Source organism: Vombatus ursinus, unplaced genomic scaffold (genome assembly GCF_900497805.2).
Source record: "Vombatus ursinus unplaced genomic scaffold, bare-nosed wombat genome assembly UNPS02014830.1, whole genome shotgun sequence".
NCBI lineage: Eukaryota > Metazoa > Chordata > Mammalia > Diprotodontia > Vombatidae > Vombatus > Vombatus ursinus.
In genome coordinates, this window is record NW_020954608.1 from 14,876,603 (window position 1) to 14,902,406 (window position 25,804).

At 36.0% G+C, this 25,804-nt stretch overlaps 1 protein-coding gene across 1 annotated transcript in view; it reads left to right on the forward strand.

The window, feature by feature from the left end:
- The window catches only part of RSBN1L (round spermatid basic protein 1 like), an 85,929-nt gene that overhangs the window by 11,741 nt on the left and 48,384 nt on the right, over window positions 1–25,804 (forward strand). The window contains exon 2 of the mRNA XM_027838522.1: window positions 20,156–20,272. Within this exon, the coding sequence (XP_027694323.1) occupies window positions 20,156–20,272 (117 nt within the window). The remainder of the gene's footprint in view (window positions 1–20,155; window positions 20,273–25,804) is intronic.

Sequence of the window (25,804 nt, forward strand, 5' to 3'; positions counted from 1 at the left end):
CTGGCATAATACCATTTTATATGAATGTGAATTAGTTGTTTTTAGTAGTCGTTTGATATGGCAGCCAGAAAGCCTTGTGTCATCTTTAGCCTATATATAGAAAAAGGAAGGTAATGGTCTATTTGACACTAGTCAATCTCCATTGGAATCTGGATTGGATCACATCTGGTGTATTATGTTCAGTTCGGTATGCTGTGTTTTAAGAGAGACATTGAGAAAATAAAATGTGATCCTTGGAAGATGAAGACCCTAGAAAAGTTTGCTAACTGCTGGTCTGTTGACCTGTATCACCTTGTAGCAGATATTTATTGGTCCAGAATACTTTTTCTCTCAAATAACTTAAAACCTGACTATTCCTACCTGTGTTCTACAGCTGTCCTCAGATTGTTTCTTTTCCTTGGTTTCTTGCCCTCTCACCTGCCTAGAGTTGCCATGTTGAGGGTAGTCAGACACAGTGGTTTGTGGTAGAAAATTTACATGTCTTATTGGTCCACACTGTAGTTCAAGGATGGAAAAAAATATTCTTAAAGCTCTTTCATATACAGGAATGGAATTTGTTCAGTCATTTCTTAGTTGTATCCAACTCTTTGTGACTCCATTTGGAATTTTCTTGGCAAAGATACTGGAGTGGTTTGCCGTTTTCTTCTCCAGCTCATTTTATAGATGAGGAAACTGACGAAAATAGGGTGAAGTGACTTGCCCAGGGTCACAGAATTAGAAAGTGTTTGGGGCCAGATTTGAACTCAGGAAGATTAGTCTTCCTGATTCCAGGCCTGGCCCTCTTTCTTTTTCTTTTTCTTTTTCTCTGAATTTTGCCTCTTTTTAATTTATTTTTAGTTTTCAGCATTCAGTTCCACAAGATTTTGAGTTCCAAATATTCTCCCCATCTCTCCCCTCCCCCCACCCCAAGATGGCATGCATTCTGTATACCCCTTCCCCTAATCTGCCTTCCCTTCTATCTCACCCCCCCTTCTCTTATCCCTTTCCCTTCTATTTTCTTATAGGGCAGGATAGATTTCTATACCCCATTTCCTGTATTTCTTATTTCCCAGTTGCATGTGAAAACAATTTTTTTTAAAACGTGTTTTTAAAACTTTGGGTTTCAAATTTTCTCCCTTCCTCCCTTCCCACCCACCCTCATTGAAAAGGCAGGCAACTCGATACAGGTTATACATGTGTAGTCATGCAAAACACTTCCGTAGTAGTCATGTTGTGGAAAACTAAGTGTATTTCCCTTCATCCTGTCCCTGCCCCCATTTATTCTCTTCTCTCTTTTGACCCTGTCCCTCTTCAGAAGTGTTTGCTTCTGATTACCCCCTCCCCTAGTCTGCCCTCCCTTCTATCATCCCCTTGCTCTCTTGTCCCTTTCCCCCCTATTTTCCTGTAGGGCAAGATAGATTTCCATACCCAATTGAGTGTGTATGTTATTCCTTCCTTAAGCCAAATCCGATGAGAATAAGATTCACTCACTCCCTCTCACCTTCCCCCATTTCCCCTCCACTGTAAGAAGAGCCTTTTCTTTTTTTTAAGTGAGATAATTTACCCCATTCTACCTCTCCCTTTCTCCTCCCAGTATAATCCTCTCACCCCTTAATTTTATTCTCCAGATATCACCCCTTCATCTTCAACTCACCCTGTGCCCTCTATCTATCTGTCTATATCTATATACATACATATAATTTTTTCCCTCCAACTACCCTAATACCGACAAACATCTCATGAGTTACAAATATCATCTTTCCATGCAGGAATGTAAACAGTTCAGCCTTATTAAGTCTCTTAAGAATTCTTTTTCCTGTTTACCTCTTCATGTTTCACTTGAGTCTTGTATTTGAAAGTCAGATTTTTCTATTCAGCTCTGGTCTTTTCATCAAGAATGCTTGAAAGTCCTCTATTTCACTGAATGACCATTTTTTCCCCTGCAGGATTATACTCAGTTTTGTTGGGTAGGTGATTCCTGGTTGTAATCCTATCTCCTTTGCCCTCTGGAATATTGTATTCCATGCCCTGCGGTCCCTTATTGTAGAAGCTGCTAAATCTTGTGTTATCTTGATTGTGTTTCCACAACACTTGAATTGTTTCTTTCTGACTGCTTGCAATATTTTCTCCTTGATCTGGGAACTCTGGAATTTGGCTACAATATTCCTAGGAGTTTTCCTTTGGGGATCTCTTTCAGGAGGTGATTGGTGGATTCTTTCCATTTCTATTTTGCCCTCTGGTTCTAAAATATCAGGGCAGTTTTCCTTGATCATTTCTTGAAAGATGATGTTTAGGCTCTTTTTTTGATCGTGGCTTTCAGATAGTCCAAGAATTTTTAAATTCTCTCTCCTGGATCTATTTTCCAGGTCAGTTATTTTTCCAATGAGATATTTCATATTGTTTTCTATTTTTTCATTCTTTTGGATTTGTTTTTACAGTGTCTTGATTTCTCATAAAGTCACTAGCTTCCAATTGCGCCATTCTAATTTTTAAGGAAGTATTTTCTTCAGTAAGCTTTTGGACTTCTTTTTCCATTTGGCCAATTCTGCTTTTCAGGGCATCCTTCTCCTCATTGGGTTTTTGGACCTCTTTTGCCATTTGGGTTAGGCTATTTTTTAAGGTTTTTTTTTTTTAGTATTTTTTTGGGTCTCCTTTAGCAAGCTGTTGACTTGTTTTTCATGATTTTCTTGCATCACTCTCAGTTTTTCCCCTATTTCTCTTACTTGCTTCTCAAAATCCTTTTTGAGCTCTTCCATGGCCAGGGACCAATTCATATTTTTCTTGGAGGCTTTGGATGTCGGATCTTTGACTTTGTTGTCTTCTTCTGTTTGTGTGTTTTGATCTTTGTCACCAAAGTAAGATTCTATGGTCTGACTCTTTTTGCGCTGCTTGCTCATGATCCCAGCCAATTACTTGAGTTATAAACTCTTTGTTAAGGTAGGGTTCTGCTTCCAGTGTGGAGAATATACTGTCCCAAGCTTTGGAGGTGTTGTGCAGCTATTAGAGATACTTCTCAGAACCTGTAAATTTTCAGTTCTTCCAAGGTGCTATGATCAAGGGCGAGGTGTTTACTCCTTTTCTGGCCTTTGCTCTGGTCTATGAGTGACCACAAGCACTCTTTTCTGCCTTGTAACTGTGAGGAGGATTTCCTTTCCCCTGCCACTACAAGCTCTACCACACCAGTGCTCCTCCTTGTGTCAGGACTGCCATCTAGAACTGTGACCTAGATCCAAGTATGGGCAAAGCAAGAGAATCCTGCACCAGCAGAGAGACTGGATTCCCTCTCAGTATGTGGGCTGGAAGCTCTGGAAGCAGCCGCTGCCCCAGGGCCAGGCTTGGGGCCAGGGCTGGGACCCTGCTTCTCTCTCTCACCGAAGATGCAGACTTTTCCCGCTGACCTTCTAAATTGTCTTTGGCATTCATGGGTTGAGGAGTCTGAAAACTGCCACAGCTGCCCATGATTCAGTCCTCTGAGGCCCGCTCCAGGTTCAGTGAGGCCTGCGCGCCCACACTGAACTATGCTTCTCTCCTTGCCCTACCCAATATACCTTTCTGATCAACCGTCCAGGCTGTCTTGGGTTGTAAATTTGTTTCACTCTGTCTTTTTGTGGGTTCTGCTACTTTAGAATATGATTAGAGCCATTTTTATAGGTATTTGGAGGAGTTTGGGGGAGAGCTCAAGCAAGTCACTGCTTTTACTCTGCCATCTTGGCTCCCCCCTTCTACCCTTTTTCCTGCTGTGTCACCTAGCTATCCACAGAAATGGAGACCTTGCCCTAACTTGTCTCTGGTCCTCAGTTTCTTAAATTCCTAAGAAAAAGGAGCTGAACTAGAATAATCTGTAGTACCTACCTTAAAAGGGTGTGGTGAGGCTGAAAATGAAAGGATGTGTATAAAATGTTTTGCAAATTTAGGGTACTTATATATGTATTATTATTATATTAATAATAACAGCTAGCATTTATATATATTACATTATATATCTATATCACTTTAAGGTTTCTAAAGAGCTTTACAGATATTTCATTTGATCCTTACAACAACCACTGGGAAGGGTAGATAGGATCATAGGTAGTAAAATACCAAGATATGAAAAATACTGTGTGGAAAGTTATAGTTCATAAATAATACCTAAAAAAAGTATGTGTTGGTTCATTGTTGAATTTGTTGTTGTTGTTTAGTTGTTTCAGTCATGTCTGGCTCTTCATGACCCAATTTGGGTCATGAATTTGGAGTTTTCTTGGCAAAGATACTGGAGTGGTTTGCCATTTCTTTCTCCAGCTTATTTTACAGATGAGGAAACTGAGGCAAACAGGGTTAAGTGACTTGCTCAGGGTCACACAGCTACTAAATGTCTGAGCTGTATTTGAACTCAGGAAGATGAGTCTTCCAGACTTCAGGCCTGGCGCTCTATGCACTGTGCTACCTAGCTGCCCGAATTCATTTATATTCCTGTTATAAAGTATACAGCATTCATGACATAGTTTATAAAGCTTTGGATTTAGATTTAGACAGAACACCAATGTTTATGTCCCACTTCTGTCACTGCCTACTTGTGACAGAGGAAGTCACTTAACGTCTTTTGTAATATGGGGGATTTGGGGGGCAGCTGGATTGTGAAGTGGATAGAGTACCGGTCCTAAAGAGTGCAGGACCTGAGTTCAAATTTGGCCTTATACACTTACTACCTCTGTAACTCTGGGCAATTCACTCAACCCTAATTGCTTCCCCATCCCTGCCGCCCCCCCCCCCCCCCATAAGGACGTTGGGTTAGTTGGCTTCTGAGGTCTTGTCCAGTTTTATATTTATGATTCTATTTTAAAAAATAATTATGCTGTGTAACAGCAGTAAACAATGAGTAAAATATGTGAACTTTCCACCTTAGTTGTCATAATAATAACTGGCTAAGTGCTTTAGTATGTCATCTCATCTGATCCTTTTTGCCAGAGGTATTAATGTCTTGATTTGATAGATGAGGAAACCGAGGCTTAAGTGAGTTGCAAGTGGTAACACAGCTAATAAGTATCTTGAAGTAGGATTTATATTGAGAATCTTATATAGCCTGCCATACCTAGAACTCTATCAACTCTACCACCCTATTTCAAACATTCCAAGTATTACTTCTTTTGGTAACCTGTTAAATTAAAGATTACCTTTTCATATTTTATGTCTTTTCTGTCTTGGCCCATAACTACTACCTAGCATCAGATTTAAAGGAAAAAGGATGCTGTTTAACTTTTAAGTCACTTTAGGAAATGTTAACTGGAATCAGTCAATGAATTCATCCTGCTCATGAATGATTCTTATTGTTGAATTCAATTTGTTGACAGATATTTACCAGTTGTCTGCTTCATACAAGACACTAGAGTAGGTACTGGATTTTTTTTTTTTGTATCAGTATGTTATTTTACTGATGTTAGGTATTCCTGGTGGATCAAATGAAATCACTTATATCAGTGTCTTAGCATAGGGGTGGGGAATTTGTGGCCTTCAGGCCACATGTGGCCCTTTAGGTCCTCAAGTGCGGCCCTTTGACTGAATCCAAACTTCACAGAACAAATCCCCTTAATAAAAGGATTTGTTCTGTGAAACTTGGACTCAGTCAGAAGGCACCTAAGGAGCTAGAAGGCCACATGTGGCCTCAAGGCCACCGGTTCCCCACTCCTGGTTGAGCACCTAATATGGTGATATGTAAATGCTTATCCCCTTGCTTCCCCATCTTCCTCCGCCTAGTGAAGACAATGTGGTTGGCAATGTGTATTAACAACTGGTCTAAAATATATGGGTTTAGACCATTTTCTGGGGGCACTGAGAGGTTAAGTGATTTGTCCAGGGTCACAGAACTAACGTGTGTCAGAGGTGGGATTGGAATCTAGGTTTTCCATACTTTAGTCTCTTTCTGCATTCACCTCTCTTCCTGCATTTCCACTGTGCTGTAAGTAAAAAGGTGAAGGAGACCACACAGTGTTTTTCCTCAAAATTTTATGAGCTAAATTCACATAAAATATACTTAAAACCTTTCACTATCTGAGTAAGGGAACATACTATATTTTCCAAAAGAAAACGTTAGTGAGAAGAATGGTATTATTTTACATATTTTTGCAAATCTCTTTAATGTCTGACTTAATAGAAGACTTCTGAATTTTTATCTCTTCCTGCATTCAATCTGTGCTATGTTTTGGTTGAAATACATGAAGAAAATCAAGCATCATGATAAGATTTATTTTAACAGACAAATAATGTGTCAGTAATAATTGTGAAAATAGTTTTGATCTTACTGATTCATAGAAAGGATCTTGTAGACTCCCAGGGGTCTGAGGACAAAACTTTGAGAACAATTGATCTATATCAATGAAATTAAGCATCTTTTGAAATGCTGGTTTTTATTATCATATAAAAATTGATGTAAAAGTTGAATTAATTTTTTAGTGATTTTCCTGTAATATTAAAGATAAATTATAATTAGGTGCCTTATGTAGGTCTAATTCATAAATACTCGGCTTTCCTGGTTGATATATGTTTTAGGTGCACATGGAAATCTGTTAGTCATTCTTTAAAAATACTTTATTGAGTATTGTGCTCTACACTCAAGATATTACAGTAGGTGAATGTCAAAGGTTCATTTCTCCATAATGCTTTCGAACTAGAGTAAAGGTTTTCTAGTTTTAATAGTAATTGACTTCTAATGTTTTAAGGTTTGCAGAATGTTTTCCTGCGTAACATACTGTGGGTATTTAATAAATACTTGTTGACTTGACTTTCTCACAGTAACCCTCTATGTATGTAGTATGAAATTTAAGTAGTAGAATCTCATTTTACAAATGAACCTTTGAGGGGTTTAGTGACTTACCTGGTTAGACAGTAAGTATCTAAGGCAGGAATCATAGAAGCCCTTAATTGGAAAGCTGGAACAGACCTCTGGCCATTTTGTCCAACTCATACCTGAAAGAATCTCTACTATAACATGCCTGAAAAGTGGTTGTCTAGCCTGTATTTGAATATTTCTACTACTTGGCCATTGTCAGCAGCCACCTTGCAGAAGGGACCAGAGGCCCTGGAGAACTTAAACCCTTCAGCTTTATAACTTCTGCCTTAGAAAATGGAGTAAGCATAACACATAACAGCAATATTGTAAGAAAAATAAACTGTGAAAGACTTTGTAACTGAACAAAACCATAATCCACCACAACTCCAAAGTTGTGATCTAAAATGCTGTTCACATCCAGATAAAGAACTGATGAGTGAATCATATTTTTTCCTTCTCTTTTCCTTCCTAGAATATGGCTAATACGAAATACGTTTTGCATGACTGCATAGGTATAATTGTTACTGTATTTCTTGCTTTCTCGATGAAGGGATTAAGGGAGGGAGAGAATGTGAACTGAAAACAAAAATGAAATTTAAAAAAAAATAGTTACTTCTGGCTCAGAGCCCCAGTTTCCTGATTGGTGAGTGCCTCGTGTATACCATTATACAGGGCGTCCCAAAAATCTTAGTGCAGTTGTAAACTTTAATCCTAATCCTAATCCCAGTATAAGCATTAATAACTTGAAACTACACTAGGATTTTGGGGACACCCTGCATCTGTTGCCTTCCCAATGTGAGTATCCTCTGCACATCCCACCACTTCGTACTTTTAGAACTATAACCAAATTATTACTTCATTTTCTGCTGGAAAGAGTGTGTCACTCTCACACTCCTATGAACTCATTAAATATCTGTTTTAGACTTTTCAGTCTAAACTTCCTATATGTGTTACCTTTCTCAATTAGAATGTAAGCTCCTTGAGGGCAAGGAATGCCCTTGATTTTTATGTTTGTATTTTATATTTTATATTTGTATTTCCAGAGCTAAGCACTTAATAAATGCTTATTCATTCATTCAAGGAGGAGGAACCCACTACCTGGTAGCACATTCTTGTTTGGGACAGCTTTAATTATTAAGAAGTTTTTCCTGGTATTAAGCCTAAATTTGCTCTTTTTACAACATCGACGTATTGGTCCTGAGTGGTCTCTTGCATTAAATAGGACAAATATAATCCCTCTTCCTTGTGACGGCGTTTCAGATACTTGGAAGATGGCTATCACATCTCACTTTGAAGTCTCTAGGCTAAACATACCTGGTTCTTTCACCTCATGCCGATCTGTCATGGACTCAAGTCCCTTCACTGTTTAGTTGCTCTTTTCTGGATTCTTTCCATCATATTAATGTCTTTTATAAACTCTAGCACCCAGAATTACAGAAGATGGTCTGATGAAAACGGAGCTATCTCTCATACATCTCTATTCTTGGAAGCTATGTCCCTCTTAAAGTAGCCCATAGTTGCGTTAGTTTTTTTACTTCACGCTGCTCAGTCGCATTGAGCTTATAGTCCACCAAAGCCTCTAGCTCTTTGTCAGACAAACTGTTGCCTAATTGTACCCTCTAGAACTTGTACTTCTGAAGCTGATTTTTTTTTAACCCAAGCATAGGACTTCAAATCCCTATTCAATATTATCTAATTAAGTTTAGCTCAAAAGTGTCAGACTCAAATAGAAACAGATCCTTAGGGCCACATATTGACTCAGAATGCCATCCATTTATATAATCTTATCTTTTATCTGTATTTATTTTGTTAAACATTTCCCAGTCACATTTTAATCTGATACAGGCCTCACTCTCAGTATTGTAGCTGGCTTGTAGCCATCCAAGACACTTTTATCTAGTCTAGTCTGTCAAGATCCTTTTGGATCCTTACTCTTATTGTGCAGTGTATTATCTGTAGATTTGTTAAGCAGACTTTGTCCAAGTCATTGATAAAAATGTTAAATAGCGTAGGGCTGGGTCCGTTATTTGAGATCTGCCACATTGACATGAAACCAATAGCAATCATTTTTTGGGTTTAGCCATCAAACAAAGCAGCTGTTGGCACAGCAGATAAGAGAGCTGGGCCTGGAGTCAGGAAGACCTTTGTTCAAATTGAGCCCTGGATACTTACTAGCCATGTGACCCAGATCAAATCACTTAACTTCTCTCAGCCTGTTTCCTCAGCTGTAAAATGAGTATAATAATAGCACCTACCTTGCAGAATTGTTGAGAGAATCAAATGAGATATTTGTAAAAACTCTTAGCATGGTACTTTCTGGTACATAGTAGGTACTGTATAAATGCTTAAGCCCTTCCTCTTCCCTCAAACTAATTCTAAATTCATATGATTATATTATTGTGGAATTCATGTCTTTCCATTTATTTTCTCAATGGAATAGTATGAAATACTTTAACAGAAGTTTTTGTCAAATACAGGTAAATTATATTCACGACATTCCCCTTATCTAGTAGTTTTGTAAACCTGTCAAAAAAGAAATGTGGTTACGCTGGCATGACCTGTTCTTGATGAAGTCTGTTTATGATCACTTTCTTTTCTAGTTGTTCACCAATCATCTCTGATCCTTTCTAGAATTTTCTCAGGAATCAAAGTCGAGCTCTCCAGCCCATAGTTTGCAGACTCTGTTCTCTTTACCTTTTTTGAAAGTCAGTACAGTGTTTGTTCTTATTCATTTTTGTGATACCTGTCCTGTTTTCCTAAAATTTAAAAATATTATTGACTATGGCTCAGCAGTCACATTTGACAGTTACTTTTATACATGAGGATGAAGTTCATTTGGGCCAGTGGACTTCAGTTTATCGAGAGTAACTAGGTTGCCCAGGTCATCTAACTCCAAGATTAGTCCATATATCGTGTCCAGATTGGTACATGATGTAATAGCTCTTGTTCTCTGTCAGATGTACTCTGTATTTCAGATAGACTGGAACTTGCTGTCTCTTGAATATCGATACGTTGTTATGCCATTCCCAATGCCTGGTATTCCTTATGCCCTCTACTCTTCTATGTCTTGAAATCCTACCTGTTCTTAAAAGACCCAGTTCAAAATTTTTGTCCATGAATGTTTCTCTGATCCTACTGTCCCCCTCAAAATGGTGATTTCTGTCTTACCCATAGTAGCTTATTTATATTTCTTTTAATGTACCTCTTTAAATTTATGTTAGTTACTTATGTATGTCATGTAATGCTTATGAGGTTATGTTTCTTAATATGCAAGCTTCTCTTGTATTCACAAATTTTTTTTTGAAGAACATTCTAAATTGGATATTTAGAATAGTAAATAGATTTCTGTGACAGTATGTACAATACCAGTTAGCAATATGAAATGATACTCAGTTTTTTTGTCGCTGAAGATAGATACTGCACTCAATGAAAGTTACTTAAGTCCAGAAAGGATTTTGTAGTCGGCAGTTTGGTTTAAAAATGACTTTAGATAATTTGTCTATGTGTTAAGACTTAGCTTTTTGTTGCTAGGAAAATCCTACTGGAAAAGTATAGAGCAATAATGTTTCCATTTATGTGACACAGGGGTCACATAGGCCAATTGCTAGGAAAGCTACAGAACTGGTTTATTCCCCCTGGCATTAACTATACGAATTAGAAGAGTTGCAGATTGTCCGTAAGAGCCTGGGTGATGGTAATGATTTCTGTTCTTGATTTCTCTTGACACCTCAAGGATGCCAGCATAGCACTTGGGCCATTCACCCTGTTATCCCTACCCCTTGCTGTGTGATGACCAGAACATCTTTTTTGTTCATACATTTCCCCGGTGAAATATTTTACTTCAGTTCTTTGAGATTTCTTATATATATTATGTTGTACCCTGCTTGTACCTGCCATGTACCTCTCCATTGTTCTCATGTAATATTCATTTTTAACTCTTCACAGACTGTAATATGCCATATGCCAAGACTTGTAACCATACAACTGTCAAGAACACCTAATTATTTTAGGCCTATTGTAATATTTTTACTTTGCTTTTGTGTGTATTCTGTAACTCTTATCTCTCCTCACTCATTTTCATTTTGCTATTTTCTTCTAGCTACTATTCTTCTTAAATCATGTCACAATCTGGACATGTATTTTTAACAGCTTTTCCTGTATCTTATTTTCCTAAGACAGTCTTGGTACTGTCATTTAGGATTGGTTAATCCTTAACTGTCGCAGAATTGTTTTCAACCTTCTGTTCCTTTTTCTATTCTAGTGACTTTAGCCAAAGCAGTCTGTCTGTCTTTTCAGAAGAGTAAGAAAAAAGTGCCTTTTGATGTGAACTTTCTTCATGTATCTTCATGAAGAAATTTTTTTGCATGAATTATGCAAAGCATGGAACATTATTACCTGGCATTTTATATATAATTGTCTTACCCCAAACCCTTGAATTTGGTTGTTTTAAAGCAAAATAAAAGGAATAGGTAGTAACACCTTAATCATAAAATCCTGAATAGCCACAGTTTATATTGGAACCAAACACAATGAGAAAATCTCCAGTAGTTTGTCATTTTCATGGAATAATAAATTTTGAACTAAAAGGTGCCTTGGGGAACGTGAAGTCTAATCTGCTTATTTGAAAATAAGGAAACATGATCCTGGAGATAACAAGCCAGGTTTATAACCCTCAAGGCTGCTGTCCTTTTGACTATTCTATGCTGCCAGCTCATTGGCAGATTTCTCAGATATGCTGTAAAGATTTATTCAGAATAAACTCATCCTGTGACCAGTATTATAAAATACCACGTAAAAATGATGATAGAATTATGATTCCATAGGGTGATTATTTTCAAGTAAAGTATATATTGTATGACTCATTTCTTTGTGAAAATAATAAATAATGTTTAGCTCTGAAATTCTGATTGTGTTGTTGGAATCTTTACCAAATAACTATAGCAGCGTTAAGATCAGACTCTTTTCGTTTGGGTTTTCTTTAAAAATTCCAAGTAGAACACTTGTGTTGAAGAGATTTTTTTATTAAAGTAACTCCTTTGATATCACCATCTCGTTTTACTCATATAGTAAATTTTATCAGATAGGTTAGCAGGGACAGGTAAGCAATGAAACTTGAGGACCATCTCTTAAAAATCAGAATATTTGATTATATATCTGGCAAAGTTATGAACCAATCAGAAAGCAAGGTCAGATATATCTGGCTGCTTTAAAAATAGTTTTATTGATGCTTATTTGTTTTTACAACAGTCATTTTTGGACATACTTCTCCAACCTCTCATCCGTGCTATCTCATGAACCTTCCTTTTTAACAAATGAAAACAATTAGGCAAACCCAAGCAACACAGCTAACCTTGTTTGACAGTGTTCATGGTATTTCACAGCCCCTTTCTCCCACTTTGTCCTCAAAAGGAGTGAGTCGTTATTTCCTCATCTCTTCTCTGGGACCGAGATTTGTTATTTTCATAGGTATTAATAGTTCTAGAACTGCAAGGGACCTCAGAGGTCGCTACTCCAAACTCTTCATTTTATAGATGAGAAAACTGAGGCCCAGGGGTGTTAACTTGACCAATGACATCTAGTCTGTAAGCATCATAAGCAGAATTTGAATCTAGGTTCAGATTCCAGAGAACAAACATAGTGTTCAGCTTTTAGTGTTTTTTGTTGTTGTTGTTGTTTTTTCTCTTCATTTCCTACCAGCTGCTCTGCTTGGTTTTTACTCCGTAATCCTGAGGGGATTCCTCCAGGATAAGCTCATCACCAGAAATCCCATTGACATGAAGATTGCTTCAGCTTTGATAGGCTCTATACTGCCTCTGCTCCCCCTTGTCTCTCCTTTCTGATTGGAAGGTAGAACAAAAAACTCCTTCCAGAGCTTCCCTTTAGAAGGTTTAGAATTCCTAGCCAACTATTCATTTCCTACCAGCTGCTTTGCTTAGTTTTGAGCTGCTAGAACTAAGAGGTATCCTTGTGGCAACTCCTTCCTCTTCCCATCCCTTTCCCCCACCTTTTTGCTTCCTTTTGTGTATTGTCTTTCCCCATTAGATTAGAAGCTCCTTGAGGGCAGAGACTATTTTTTTCTTATTTGCACCCCCAGTGCTAGCACAATGATTGGCACGTAGATGCTTAATAAGTATTTCTTGACTATTCATTTATATTTTGGTAGCTATTATGTATGTTATAGTTCAGTTTCACTCAGCTCACTTCACATGATTTTTCCTGTTTCTCTGAATTCCTCATTTGTTTTTCTGGTGCAATAAATAATATTACATTCGTATGCCACAATATGCCCATATATTTCCCCAATTGATGGGCAGTTATAGGTAGTTTAGATCACTCATTGTAACGTAGTGTCCACTTTACAATCAATCGTATTCCAAGAGTTTGTGGTTGGTAGTTTTGGAACTTTGGACTCTAGTTACCCTAGAAAAAGTGTTTATAGGATCACAGATTTAGAACTGGAAGGGACTTTGAAGACCATCAAATCTAACCTTTTTATTTTATAGATGAGGAAACTGAAGCACATCAAGGTTAAGTGACTTGGTCACTTGAACTCAAATACTCCTAAGTCCCCCACTCTATGTACTTTTCCATGCTGCCTTTAAAATACATACACACACACACACACACACACACACACACACACACACACACACCCACCCACCCACCCACCCACCTCTCAGGATTAAACATAGGATCATAGCTCTATAACTAGGATCATAGAGGCCATAAAGGGCAACTCCTGGTTTTACTGATGAGGATCTGAAGTAAAGTGTCTTGATTGGGGTCACTTGGCTAATAATTTCCTGAGATGGAATTTGAACCTAAGGGTTCTCGCTATTAATTATACCATGCTGTCTCTGTAAGTGACAGATGGGCTTCTAGTTTTCAGCCACAAAAGGCTATTTAACAGACATATAGAAGGCAGTATAATGGAGTTGATTTGGAGTCAGGGGTCCTGGGTTTAAATTTCAGCCCTGCTACTTAACTACCTGAGTGACCTTGGACAAATCCCTTTGCCTCTCAGACTCAGTTTTCTTATTGGTGAAATGAGAGTTTGTACTAAATGACCTTTAAGGTCCCTTCTAGGTCTAAGTATACAGTCCTGTAATAAAATCAAAACTGTGCTTAGAGTGGCCTGCAACTCATTTTTTTTTTCTTAGTAAGAACCATGCTCTGTGAAGCTGGTGAAAAGTAATAGAATAGAGAAATAAAAGCTAGATAACAGTAAGGCAATAACATGAACTGACTTGTCAGGGACTGTGGTAGCTCCCACATCAGTGGTTAATGGCAGGGGAAGGTGGGGCATTCTTATAGTTTTAATAATGAAATTTCTATCATTTATCAAGTAAAAAAATCCTGTTATATAAGGACCTTTGTCTTACCTAATTCTCTGTACAAAAATACTGTTGTATGTAAATCTGAACATTTTGTTGTTCTTAAAATGTTACTTTCCTAACCATTAGTGATGCACACACATATGTACATACATAATATATATATATGTATGTATACTACAATATTTGAAGGGTCTACAACTTTTTCAGTGTTCTTTTCACTAATTTAAGTTACAGCTCCTCTATAATTTAGTAGAGTTACTGTAGTTGAAAAAGTCATCTTCTGTAGCCAGCCTGGTGATAAGGCTGTCTCAGAAGTTAACTTGCTAGACTGGTCCTTGGACAATACACCTAACTGAGGTTTTCACCAGACTGTACTTTAAGCTTTTCCAGCTTGGTAAAGCTACTAAAGTCTGCAGTCTGTGGGCATAGTCTTTGAAATCCAGGGTCACCTTCAAGCTACAGTGAAGCATCAGAACAGTACAGTAGTAGAACATTATCTCTGTGTCTCTGCGTATGCTTATGTAATTGCATTTGCTCTCCCTTCTTTTTACTGTTTCTGACCTACCAAAATGTAAAATGGCTTCTTCGGAATGTATGTAGGATGAGAGTTTAGCACTTAAATAGCTGTGATGAAACTATAGAGAACTTATTATGTCTTTTAAAAAGCTTTTGGGGACATATAAAACATAAAGGCTTTATACCCTCAAAAAAAATTGTAGTGACATCATCACCAAGTAGGCTTTCTGCATCTTGTTGAACACTTCCTTTGAAAAGAAGCTTACAACCCCCCCCAAGAAAAAGAACCCATTCTTCCTTATGTTGATAGAAAATTGCCACCTTATGATGCTCTACCACCTCCAGCAAGGTTTTGGGTTTTAAAAAATTTTGGATGATTCTTTATGAAATTGTGAACTTTATATACCATATTTTTAAAGTATTATCCTAAACAAGGTAGTAATAAATCATTATTTTGGTTTGTGTCCCCTTTTAAACTTATTTCTTTTTCTAGTTGTATGTTTATCTAAATCATGATGAAGTTATTATCGATGTAATTATTATCCAAATCTATAAATTTGGTTCTGCTTTCCTCATTCTGCACTTCATGTACATTTTCCTGTATTTCCTTGTATTTTTCATAGTTTCACTTTCTTAGGGTGCAGTAGTCTATTACATTCATATATTAGGGTATGTTTCAGCCATTTCATAATCATTAGATAGTTTTCAGTTTTTTGCTGTTACGAATAATGTTATATCCTAGAAGATAAACAAAGAAATTGATACAGTAATTTCACCATAGTGCCAGGATATAAAAAAGACTTGTAAAAAACAATAGCATTTCTATATAACAATAAGAAAATCCAAGATAAAACAATAGAAAGGCAAGTGTCATTTAAAATAACTACAAAATGCCCAAAATACCTGGGAGTCAGTCTACTAAGACACACTCAAAGACCTTTGTAAATACAATTATAAAATATCCTTAAAGAAATAATGACTTAAATATTTAAAAGGGTATTTAATGTTTATATCTTGAGCCATGACAGTATAATAGAAATGACAATATTGCCTTAATTGCTGTGCCTACCAAAATACCAACGGGAAACTTTATAGATTTAGGCAAAATAATAATTCATCTGGAGGAACAGGAGATATAGCATGTCAAAAGAATTAATGGGGAAAGTAGAAATGAAGGAGGAATAGCACTTGCAGACCTCAAATTATAATATTGTATAGTGTTTAATGTATTTGGCATTCTAAGTCCTTGGTAATCTGGTCCCCTTGGCATTTCAGTTCTTTTGGCAACTTCCCCCCCCCCATTATAGTGAAAGGAGAGGAAGTAGAATCAAGCATTGTAGATAACTTTTATTTAGGAGTTTAGCTGAGAAAGAGGAGAGAAATATAGGACAATAGCTTGGTGTCTAGAGAAGGTTATATGAGGATGGAGAGCACTTGTCTGTATTTGTAGGCATTAAGAAAGCAACCAGTAGATTGACTGGGAAATGAGAAAGAAAGGGATGATAGTAGGGCCAATTTCCTACAGAAAACTGGGGATGGGATTATTATATTTGTCAACGTGGTCGGCCTTGATGAGAAGGACTATTTCTTCATTGGTGACCAGACAAAAGAAGGAAATAGCAGAGGATGATATCAAGTAGTTATTAGATTAGGAGGGGATAAGAAGACTAAATTCCTAGATTTTCTTTCAGCAAAGTATGAGTTGTGATTTTCAGAATGGGGAGAATGGAGTGATCTGGAAGATTTGAGAAGAGGTGGTTTAGAACGGCTTCTGTAGAGAAATAAGATACAAAATCAATTAAAGAGGAGTGTCATGATGCAGTGAGAACCCAGTAGAGATTACATAACAATACAAAATTGTGATGGACATAATCAGTCCAGTTGTTGAGACTCCTTCCAGCTTTCTTCATCAGCTTTTGAGTAGAAGTGGAGGAGGCAAGTGGTAGGAGTAACCCTCGGTTGATGATTGGCAGGGAGTTGGTGGGGTGTGAGGACCGAATAGGATAAAACCATATTTATTATCTCTTATCATTGTTGAATGGGATAGAATGTAGAATTTTTAGAGTTGAAAAGAATGTTAAACTGACATGTTGTGATTAAGTAAATTTTCAGGTAACATTAAAAATGTTTGGAAATGTTTCTGAACTGTATCACACGTTTCCCTGCCTCAGTAAATATTATGAACAATATAATTTAACATTTGATAAATAATGCAAGAGTTAGGTTATTACAAAATAACATTTTGTAATACAGTGAAATCTTTAGGTTATAGTAAAGTATGTTATATTGTTAATTCCTTTACTGACTGGCTCTAGATAGATATCTCTCATCTGTTCTGGTTCCCCCATTCTCTCTCTCTCTATACCTACTGTTTGACCCCTACTAGTTCTGATTCTCCCCTCCCCCCATTGTAACCTAGATAGAGTTGAAAGTGATTAATGGAAACCACAGTAAATACAGTAATACCTTAGTTATGCAACTTATAGAAAATTGGTGTTTCGTGTAAGTGAAGTTTTATGGATATCTGAAGCTTGCATATTTAAATGCCAGAAGTTTTAACCATTTTAAAAGAAAATGTTTCTACAAGGTATTTTTTACTTTCTTGATGAAGCAGTTATAAGTCCATAGGTTTTTTTAAAATCAAAATATTAAATGAACTCATATATATATTCTGACCCCAGAGGCAGCCATTTACTATGCCATGTTTCCTTTCACTTGGTACTTTTCTGTGTGTGTGTGTGTGTGTGTGCACGCGCACGCATGAGTAAGTGATACTTGTTGCAGGTTTCCAGGGGAGGGGAAGAAGGCACTTGAGTTTTCATTGCCTTTGGATTCCTCATTAATCAGTTTCTGGAGCCAATAATAGAGTGCCACCTAGTAGGTAAGGAGGTCAAATACTGAACTATTGGATTGGATCTTTTTTTTTTTTCCAGTAAGAGTGCATTGTTGTGTTTTTTTGAAACAGAACAGAACAAAACAAAAACAAACAAAAACACAGACTTTTCAACCTGGTCAGCAGAAATAATAATAACAATAATAATAGCAGCATTTATAGAGTGTCAGTATTTATATGTTACTTAGTGTGTACCAGCCACTGTAGTAAGTGCTTTACAATTATTATCTAATTAGATCGTTATGACAACCCTGGGAGGTAGGTGCTGTTTTTATCCCCAATTTATAGTTGAGGAAACTGAGACAGGTTAAGTGACTTGTCCATGATCACACAACTCGTAAGTATCTGAGGTTGTATTTGAACTCAGGTCTTGCTGACTCCAAGTTTGTTGTTCTATATACTGTGTCACATCTAGCTGCCCTCAGGGACATTTAAAAGGAGTAGATGCCCGTTTATATCATAATTTCTCTATTTCTGTTTATGTTACTACCATTTTCCAAATTATTCAGTTACCCAGTAAACATTTTTTAATTGTGGCACCATGTGCCAGTCACTGTGCTAAGTGCTGGAGAGACAAAAACAATCCCTGCTTTTAAGGGGCTCACATTCTAATAGGCTGAAGATCTGAATCATCTTTGATTCTTCCTCTCTCCCTTATTGCCTATGTTCAGTTAGTTGCCAGGTACATTCTGTGTTAAGCAGTGTGTCTTAAATCACTACCCTTTTTGGCCTGTCTATCTTTTCATATCCTCCATCTTCACATAGTATAGGTTCCAGTTAAATTGGACTGCTCTATATCCCCTGTTCTTATGGTACTCCATTCTTTGTCTTACCTCATGACATCTCCTTTGCCTGTAACAGATCCCCAAAACTTCCAGTCCTTCTCAAGTCCCTGTCTTCATTCAAGACCCTGCTTAGGTGTTGCCACCTCCCTGAAGCTTTCTTTGGCCCCTTCTTCACACCTAACATTTTGCCTGGACTCTCTTTGAACATAATATATTCTCCAAGATATGAGTGATCTTTGACTATGTGTACCCCTCCTCTTATGATGATCAGATGGTAAGCTCCTTGAGAGCAAAGTCTGTAGTGTCCTTTGAATCCCTTAGTGCCTTGCAAGTAATAATAACAGTAATGCACACTTTAATAATATTTCTCTAATACTTCAATATTTGTGAGGTATACTTTACATACATTATCTCACTTGAATAAATGAAAAAGCATTTATTAAGCCCTAATACGTGAAGTGCTAGGTTTACAAACAGAAAAACAAGACAGTTCCCTGCTCTTAAGGAGCTCACATTCAAATGGGGGAGACAACACATAAAGGAGGTTTCAATACAATCCTGTGAGATAGATGTTATTCCCATTTTTCCATTAAGGAAACTGAAGCTGAGAGAAATAAAGTGACTTGTGTAGAGAGTGCTTTTCTCATCTCAGTCTTGTGAAGGATAGGTGGGACAGGTATTATTGTTCTCATTTTAATGGTAAATAAGGGCTATCATTCCAGCTATTCCATCCTGCTTTGAGTAAGTATTCGTTGCGTTGAATCTCATATCCAAATAGCTGGTTCCTTACCCAAATAACTTTCAAAGGACAAAAGTTGCCTTAGAAGGCACTGATCAGCTGTGTGGCTTTCAATGATCCTGAAAGCCTTGACTCAGCACATGTGTGTCCTAAGACTGTAGTAGAGACAGTAGACAGTACAGTAGCTGATGAACAGAATGTACTGAAAAGACATGAGTGAGGCATGCCTTGCTAGCATCACATATAGGAGAAGATACCTCCGCAGTTCACGTCACTGTTGCTGTGCTTCCTCACTGCCCGAGAGGCTGAGCTAATTCTGCTCCTCTTTTTTCTTCCATTATGTTACCCTGTGCCTACAGAATTATTCAGTAAGAAGTCTACTTCTCATATGCTGGTGATGATTGTCTTCCCAAGGACACATAAATAAACTATATACAGGAGCAAACAGGGCTGAACCATAGTTGTACTTTTCTAGAAAAATGTTTCTTGTACTGTGAATCAGCTGTTTGCTTTTTTTTTAATATTCTAACGTAGCTTACATAATTGGAATTTTTATGTACTTTACTATTGACATAGAAACAATTAACAACTAGTTTAACAAAAAAGAAACTTTAGGATATATCAGCTTAGTGCAAGTTCTTTTGTAGGTACAGGACTGTATTATAATTTCTTATAATTATGGCCCAGAAATATTCAGAAAAGTGATGTTCACTACCATACATAAAGAATCTGTATTTATACCTTGGAATCCTCAAAGTTTCACAAACAGCATCCAAATATATGTCACTTTAAAGCCATTAGTTATAAAATCTAATCTATAATCATCTAAAATTTTAGTATAAACAACCATCAAAAGACAACTAAATAAATATACAAAAATAAAGAGAAAAATCTTTCTTAGAGTGCATCATTTAATGTTATAGAACCAAACAAATTGGTAAAACCATCAATCAAGATGTGCATTTTTTTGGTAATCCTTTCTTAAGTTCTGATATATTTTGGTTTTGTTTTCTTTGTTTCTTAGAAATATAAAATTGTCATGTTCTTTAAGTATCTATTTTCTGTAACCATTTTTAACATGAACAGTTTTTCCCCCTACAGATAAAATCAAAGACAAAATTAAAGAGAGAGAAAAAGAGAAACAAAAAGAAAAAAAGAAGCATAAAGTAATAAATGAAATAAAGAAAGAGAATGGAGAAGTCAAATTATTGCCAAAAGGTAAGTCCTTACAGAATAATTTTGTTTAGTGTATATTATTGCCTGACTGTAGTTGTATAAATAATAAATGCATGCTTGTTTTGTAGGTGAATTTTAATAGTGATTAAACAAAATGATGAGAAATTTATGATTTGAATATAATATAGGTAATATTAATATTCTGTTTTACCATTTTTTATCAATAATGTTTTGGAATGTTATTTGAAAGAACATTTAAAGAGGACTATTTAATGTAGTGAATAACTATTTCAAAGGGAGTTAATTTTCCTAAGGAGAGAAGCATTACAACTTTACAACACTATTTTATCAGATTTTGAGAGTTTGATACACATTCCATGACAGAAGGCCAAGGCATTTTAGTAAGATATGAGAATAGTGGAATGCTTTTGGTGACAAGAAAAATGACATTTAAAAAATAGTGTTCCCTCTTGAGTTCTCTGTAAGAAATTTCTATCTCAGACAAATTCAGGAGATAAATTTTTTTTCTATCCCATTCTTGTCACGCTCAGGAATACTAATTCTGGATATCTCTTATGTTTGATCAGTTTTCAAGTTGTGATTAAATTTTATCCTTAGAGGGTGATAGGGTATAAGAGGGTAATAGTCTTGTAAGTACCTTTTTAAAAATAGTTAATTTAAAAATTCTTAATACAAAACCTGCATGAATGGAATTATAAAAGTTGAATAGGGGCGTGAAGGGAGCAAGGCAAAGGGTGAAAGTAGAAACCATTAAATTTTCTAGTATCTCAGCTACTGTTCTGGCAAAGTCTGTTGCTGTATTATTAAAATTCTGACAAATTCATCAGCCTTGATATTAGCTGATAATATAGCAAATCTCTGTATCTGCATAAGTAAAAGAATTATGTAATAATTGGATGAGAGTTCAAGGGAGAAACAGAGCTAATATCTGTATCTGTATCTATATCTACACACACACACACACACACACACACAGAAGTAATTGGTCAATTTAGATTGTTGAAAGCATACAAAAAACCAGATTTTCTCTCTCTTTCCATTTTTATTTTTCTCATGTACCTTGATGATCTTCTATCATAATTTGTACAAGCTATATTCTCCTCTTCGTGACTTCTTATCTAGGATCTTAGTCTAAAAGGAACAGAGGTCAAGATTAACATTTTTTGATACTTTAATTGCTATTTCTTTTGTTAGCTTTTCTTTGCCTAAGTGTTTTGTCTGAATAGATTATAAGACTTTGAAGCAGGAGCCCCATGTAATCTTAACTACATCAGTTCGGGACATCAGCTAGTGGTTAATGTTCACGTCACTTTAAATGATGAGTTTTAGCCTACTGGCTTAAATAATTATTCTCTAATTCAATTGTGTAAGTTGTAGTGGTATAAATTTTATGCGTAGTTAATTCAGTTAGCAAGCACTTATTAAGTACCAGGCATCTGCTAAGTTCCAGGGATACAAAGAAAAAGCAAAAACAATCATAGGATCTTAAAGAGTATAGATTTAGAGCTAACAGGGACCTTAGAGGCTGGGTAGTCCAACCCTTAATTTTATAAATGAAGAACTGAGGTCAAGAGAGGTTAAATTGCTTACCAGGGTCATTTTTGTAGAGTATAAAAATAAGATTTGAACCTAGGTCTTATTTTTTAAACTTAATTTTTTGTTTACATTTTTTTTCTTCCTGCCCTTCTCAATGCCTCTTTGGTGCATGCTTACCTCCCCCCCCCCCATTGAGTAAATAAGAAAAACATAACCTGTTAAAAACATGTATAGTCAAGCATAACAGTCCATCATTGGCCATGTCCAACAAAAATTATGTTTCAGACCGCATTCTGGGTCAGTCTTCTCTCTATCTGGAAATAGGTAGCACTTTGTATCATGAGAAAGACATTAAATTATATTGGGAGAGAGAGCATAAATTTAAGTTGATATATGGCCTTAAAGGGAAAAACAGGAGGTGGTGTTTAAGTTGAGTTTTGTTAAAGGAAGCCAGTGATTATCAGAAGCAGGCATGAGGAAGGAGAGTATTTGATCCTCCAAGTAATAGCGAACTGTTGGAATTTATTGAGTAGGGGCATGAGATGGTCAGACCTGCACATTAAGAAAATTACTTTGGCAGATATACTATGCATACCCCGGACTGTTAAATTGGAAACAGTAGTAAGATAGTGTTTAGAAGCTGATGTTTGAAATGAGATAATACAGTAGAAAAAAGTTTGAAATGGATCTGAAACTTATGTATGTTATAGTTAAATTTTCTTCACATGTGGAATTCCTAGCCAAGAGGAAAATAGGAAAGTTACTAGGTATCAAAGAGGAATTGCTGTTGAAGATTCTGAATGCATTAGGAATGTTAACTTTGGTTCTAATACTTGCATTCTATAGCAGTTTGTTATCTGTGTTAAGAATGAGTTTGTGATATTTCTGTTGCTGATTACAGACACTATTAAAAATTATGGATCATTATGATCTATTTTCAGTAATTTTCCCATCCTTCCCAAAAGAAAGATGTTGATGCAAAGGAATGAAATTATCGTTCTTTATCAGCACAGCAAAAATTGTCATTCTTTCTTTTCTTTTTTTTAATTAATTTATCTTGATTTATCAATAATCACTTCCATGTGCTTTTGAGTTTAAAATTTTTCTCCCCTTTCCTCCCCAGCGCCCTCCCCAAGACGGCGCACAATCTGATATAGGCTATACATTTACATTCATATTAAACATATTTTCACATTAGTGATGTTGTAAGTAAAAATTAAAACCAATAGATGGAACCATCAGAAAGAGGAAACAAAACTCAACAGAAGAGAAAAAAAAATAGCAATTCAACTTCCATTCTTTATTTTCAAAGCAAAAAATGATGCATGACTATTTCATAAGTTACTCTGAAGTCAGGGAGAAGTATTTTATTGTTTGTGTGTGAAGTAATATCTAAGGCAGTTACTTTCCCCCATATGCATCTTTTTTTTTCTCTCTTCCACTTTATCAAACTTATTTCTTCCTCTTTCACTTGTTCCTTTTTCTTTACTGATGTTATCCAGTTATACTAGCAGACATTTAAAGGCATAAGAATGCTGCCTGAATGCTGACATGTAAGGGTAAAATGATTGTTGATTCTGTCCTACACAAACTACATTTTCCTAGAAAACAATGTGAAGTCATGTGTGACTAATGTAGTAACAAAAACAAATATTAATACAATATAAATTAATATATGTTTTTGTTATATATTCATAGGTATATATATTATATTTATATATGTGCATGATATCTATTACACACACACACACACACACACACACACACACACACTTTTTTTCCTCCCCTGGCAAAAAGTGAACAAAATTGGTTATGAGAGGCAGGATAGCATAGTGGAGAGACTGAGCCACTCGAAATCATGAGACCTTAGATACTGGCTGTATTTTCATATTCAAATCACTTAATCTTTCAGAGCCTGAGACTTTTCATCTGGAAATTAGACTGTTATACATACTAACTATTTCAGAAACCATAAAGACCTGCGTAAACTGTGAAGTATTATCAATGAGCCAACAAGCATATATTAAACACTTATGTTACTTTCTAACAGGCATTGTGCTAAATTCTGGGGTTACAAAGAAAGGCAAAAATATGGGTCTCTGCCCTTAAAGAGCTCCCATTCTAATGAGGGAGACAACATTAGAAAAATTGTACATATAAGATAAGTTACAGTTGCAATAGAAGTCAGTCTCAGAGGGAAATCTCAGAGGCAATCTCTACTTTATTCATTAGCAACAGGGAGAACTGATAAAAGTCTCTTGTTGACGGGAGGACTTTTAACTAAATCTTGAAAGAAGTCAGGGAAGCCAGCAGGTTGTGATGAGGAGGAAAAAGTATTCCAGGCAAGGAGTTAATTGATGGAGTGTCATGTTTGAGGAACAGTGAAAAGGTCAGTGTCATTGAATCGTGGAGTAGGGAGTAAAGTATAAGAATCCTGGAAATTCAGGAAGAGGCCAGCTTGTGAAGGGCTTCAAAAGCCAAAGAGAAGATGTTTTATTTGATTCTGGTGGTAATAAAGAGGTACTGAAGTTCATTGGGTGGACTTACAGTTAACTTGATCAGATTGGTGCATTGGGAAGATCAGTTTGGCAGCTGAGCATAACTAGCAAGGCTATTGTAGTAGTCCAGGTAAAAGGTAATTAGAGCCTGCACCATGTTTTGTGAGTCAACAGAAGGGTCAGATTGTATATATGGATTAGTTGTGAGTGAGAAGTCAATGATGACATCAAAGTTGTGAGGTTATCTGATTGAAAGGATGGCGGTACCCTTGCTCAAACATAGTCTAGATAAAGGGGAGGGTTTGGGGAGAATAATGAGTTCTGTTTTAGATATGTTGAGTTTGAGATGTCTATTGGACATCCCAATTGCTGTAATGTAAATAGTGTGAAGGAGCTAATAAGTTTAAAGAAACATTGAATAATGACTAAATCAAACTTGATTAATAATTCTAGTATCAGATGTGAAATTAGGTCTTAGTTTTTCTAGATAACCTTCCTCTTTTAGTTGTCAATCCAAAAGATATACTGGTAAAAGAAAAAATTAATGATTTGGAGAAAATTATTAAAGAAAATTGTTCAAATTAAAATGATTTTGTCTGTGTTTCTATGTGACTCTCCTAAGTGGAATCATGGTTTTGATATTTTACATTTCCTGGGTCCTCGGTTACTTATTATCATCCAATTCTTCATAATACATTATAGAAAGAGGTAAACATTAGGACTTAAAGTGAAAGAAATTCTAGATCTGTTTGGCTCAGAATTCACTCAGGGGAACTTTTGATTCTTTAGAATAATGTATGTTTGAAAAGATTTCTGTTAATGCACATGATGAAGATTTAAAATGAGAAATGGCCTTATTGTCTTATAAAAATTAATATGTAGTTTAATTTTAAGGTGGTTAGGCAAATTAAAGAACTTTTCCAATAAATTCTTTATTTTTATTCTACCATTTCCCATTTTTTACATACATATAGTTCCGTGCATATTTCATATGTAGAGAAAGAAAATGAGTAAAAGAGAGTTCATGTAAAACGTAGAAGAAAACATTACATGATTTCAAAGTGGAAGTTGCCCTCTAAGTGTAGTCTGAAGGCAAAAATTGCATTTTATAAGTGTGTTCTTATATATCCCTTAGTGTAAAATGGGGTGGAGGGTGTACCTCGTTGATACGGCATTTTGGGGGATAAATTGCAGGTTTTGTAAAAAAACAAATCCACAGTTTCAGTATGTGGAACTCCTTATGAAGAAGCATTTAAGAATATATAATTTAATTGAAAATTGAACATTCACTCTTTTAAAATTATTACAGTATCCTAAAAAATTGCTTAGTCAGAGCTTGCTGTATTTTTGGACACCAGAAGTACACATTGATAACAGGAGGTTATTTGTTCATCCTTAAGATAAAGATTTTCAAGGTTTTTAAACTTGATCTAAATTTCAAACCAAACTTATTTTGTGTAATGTGAATTTTAGTTTTTATGGTTTACCCTAAGCCATTTTAAGAATACTTCACGAATTC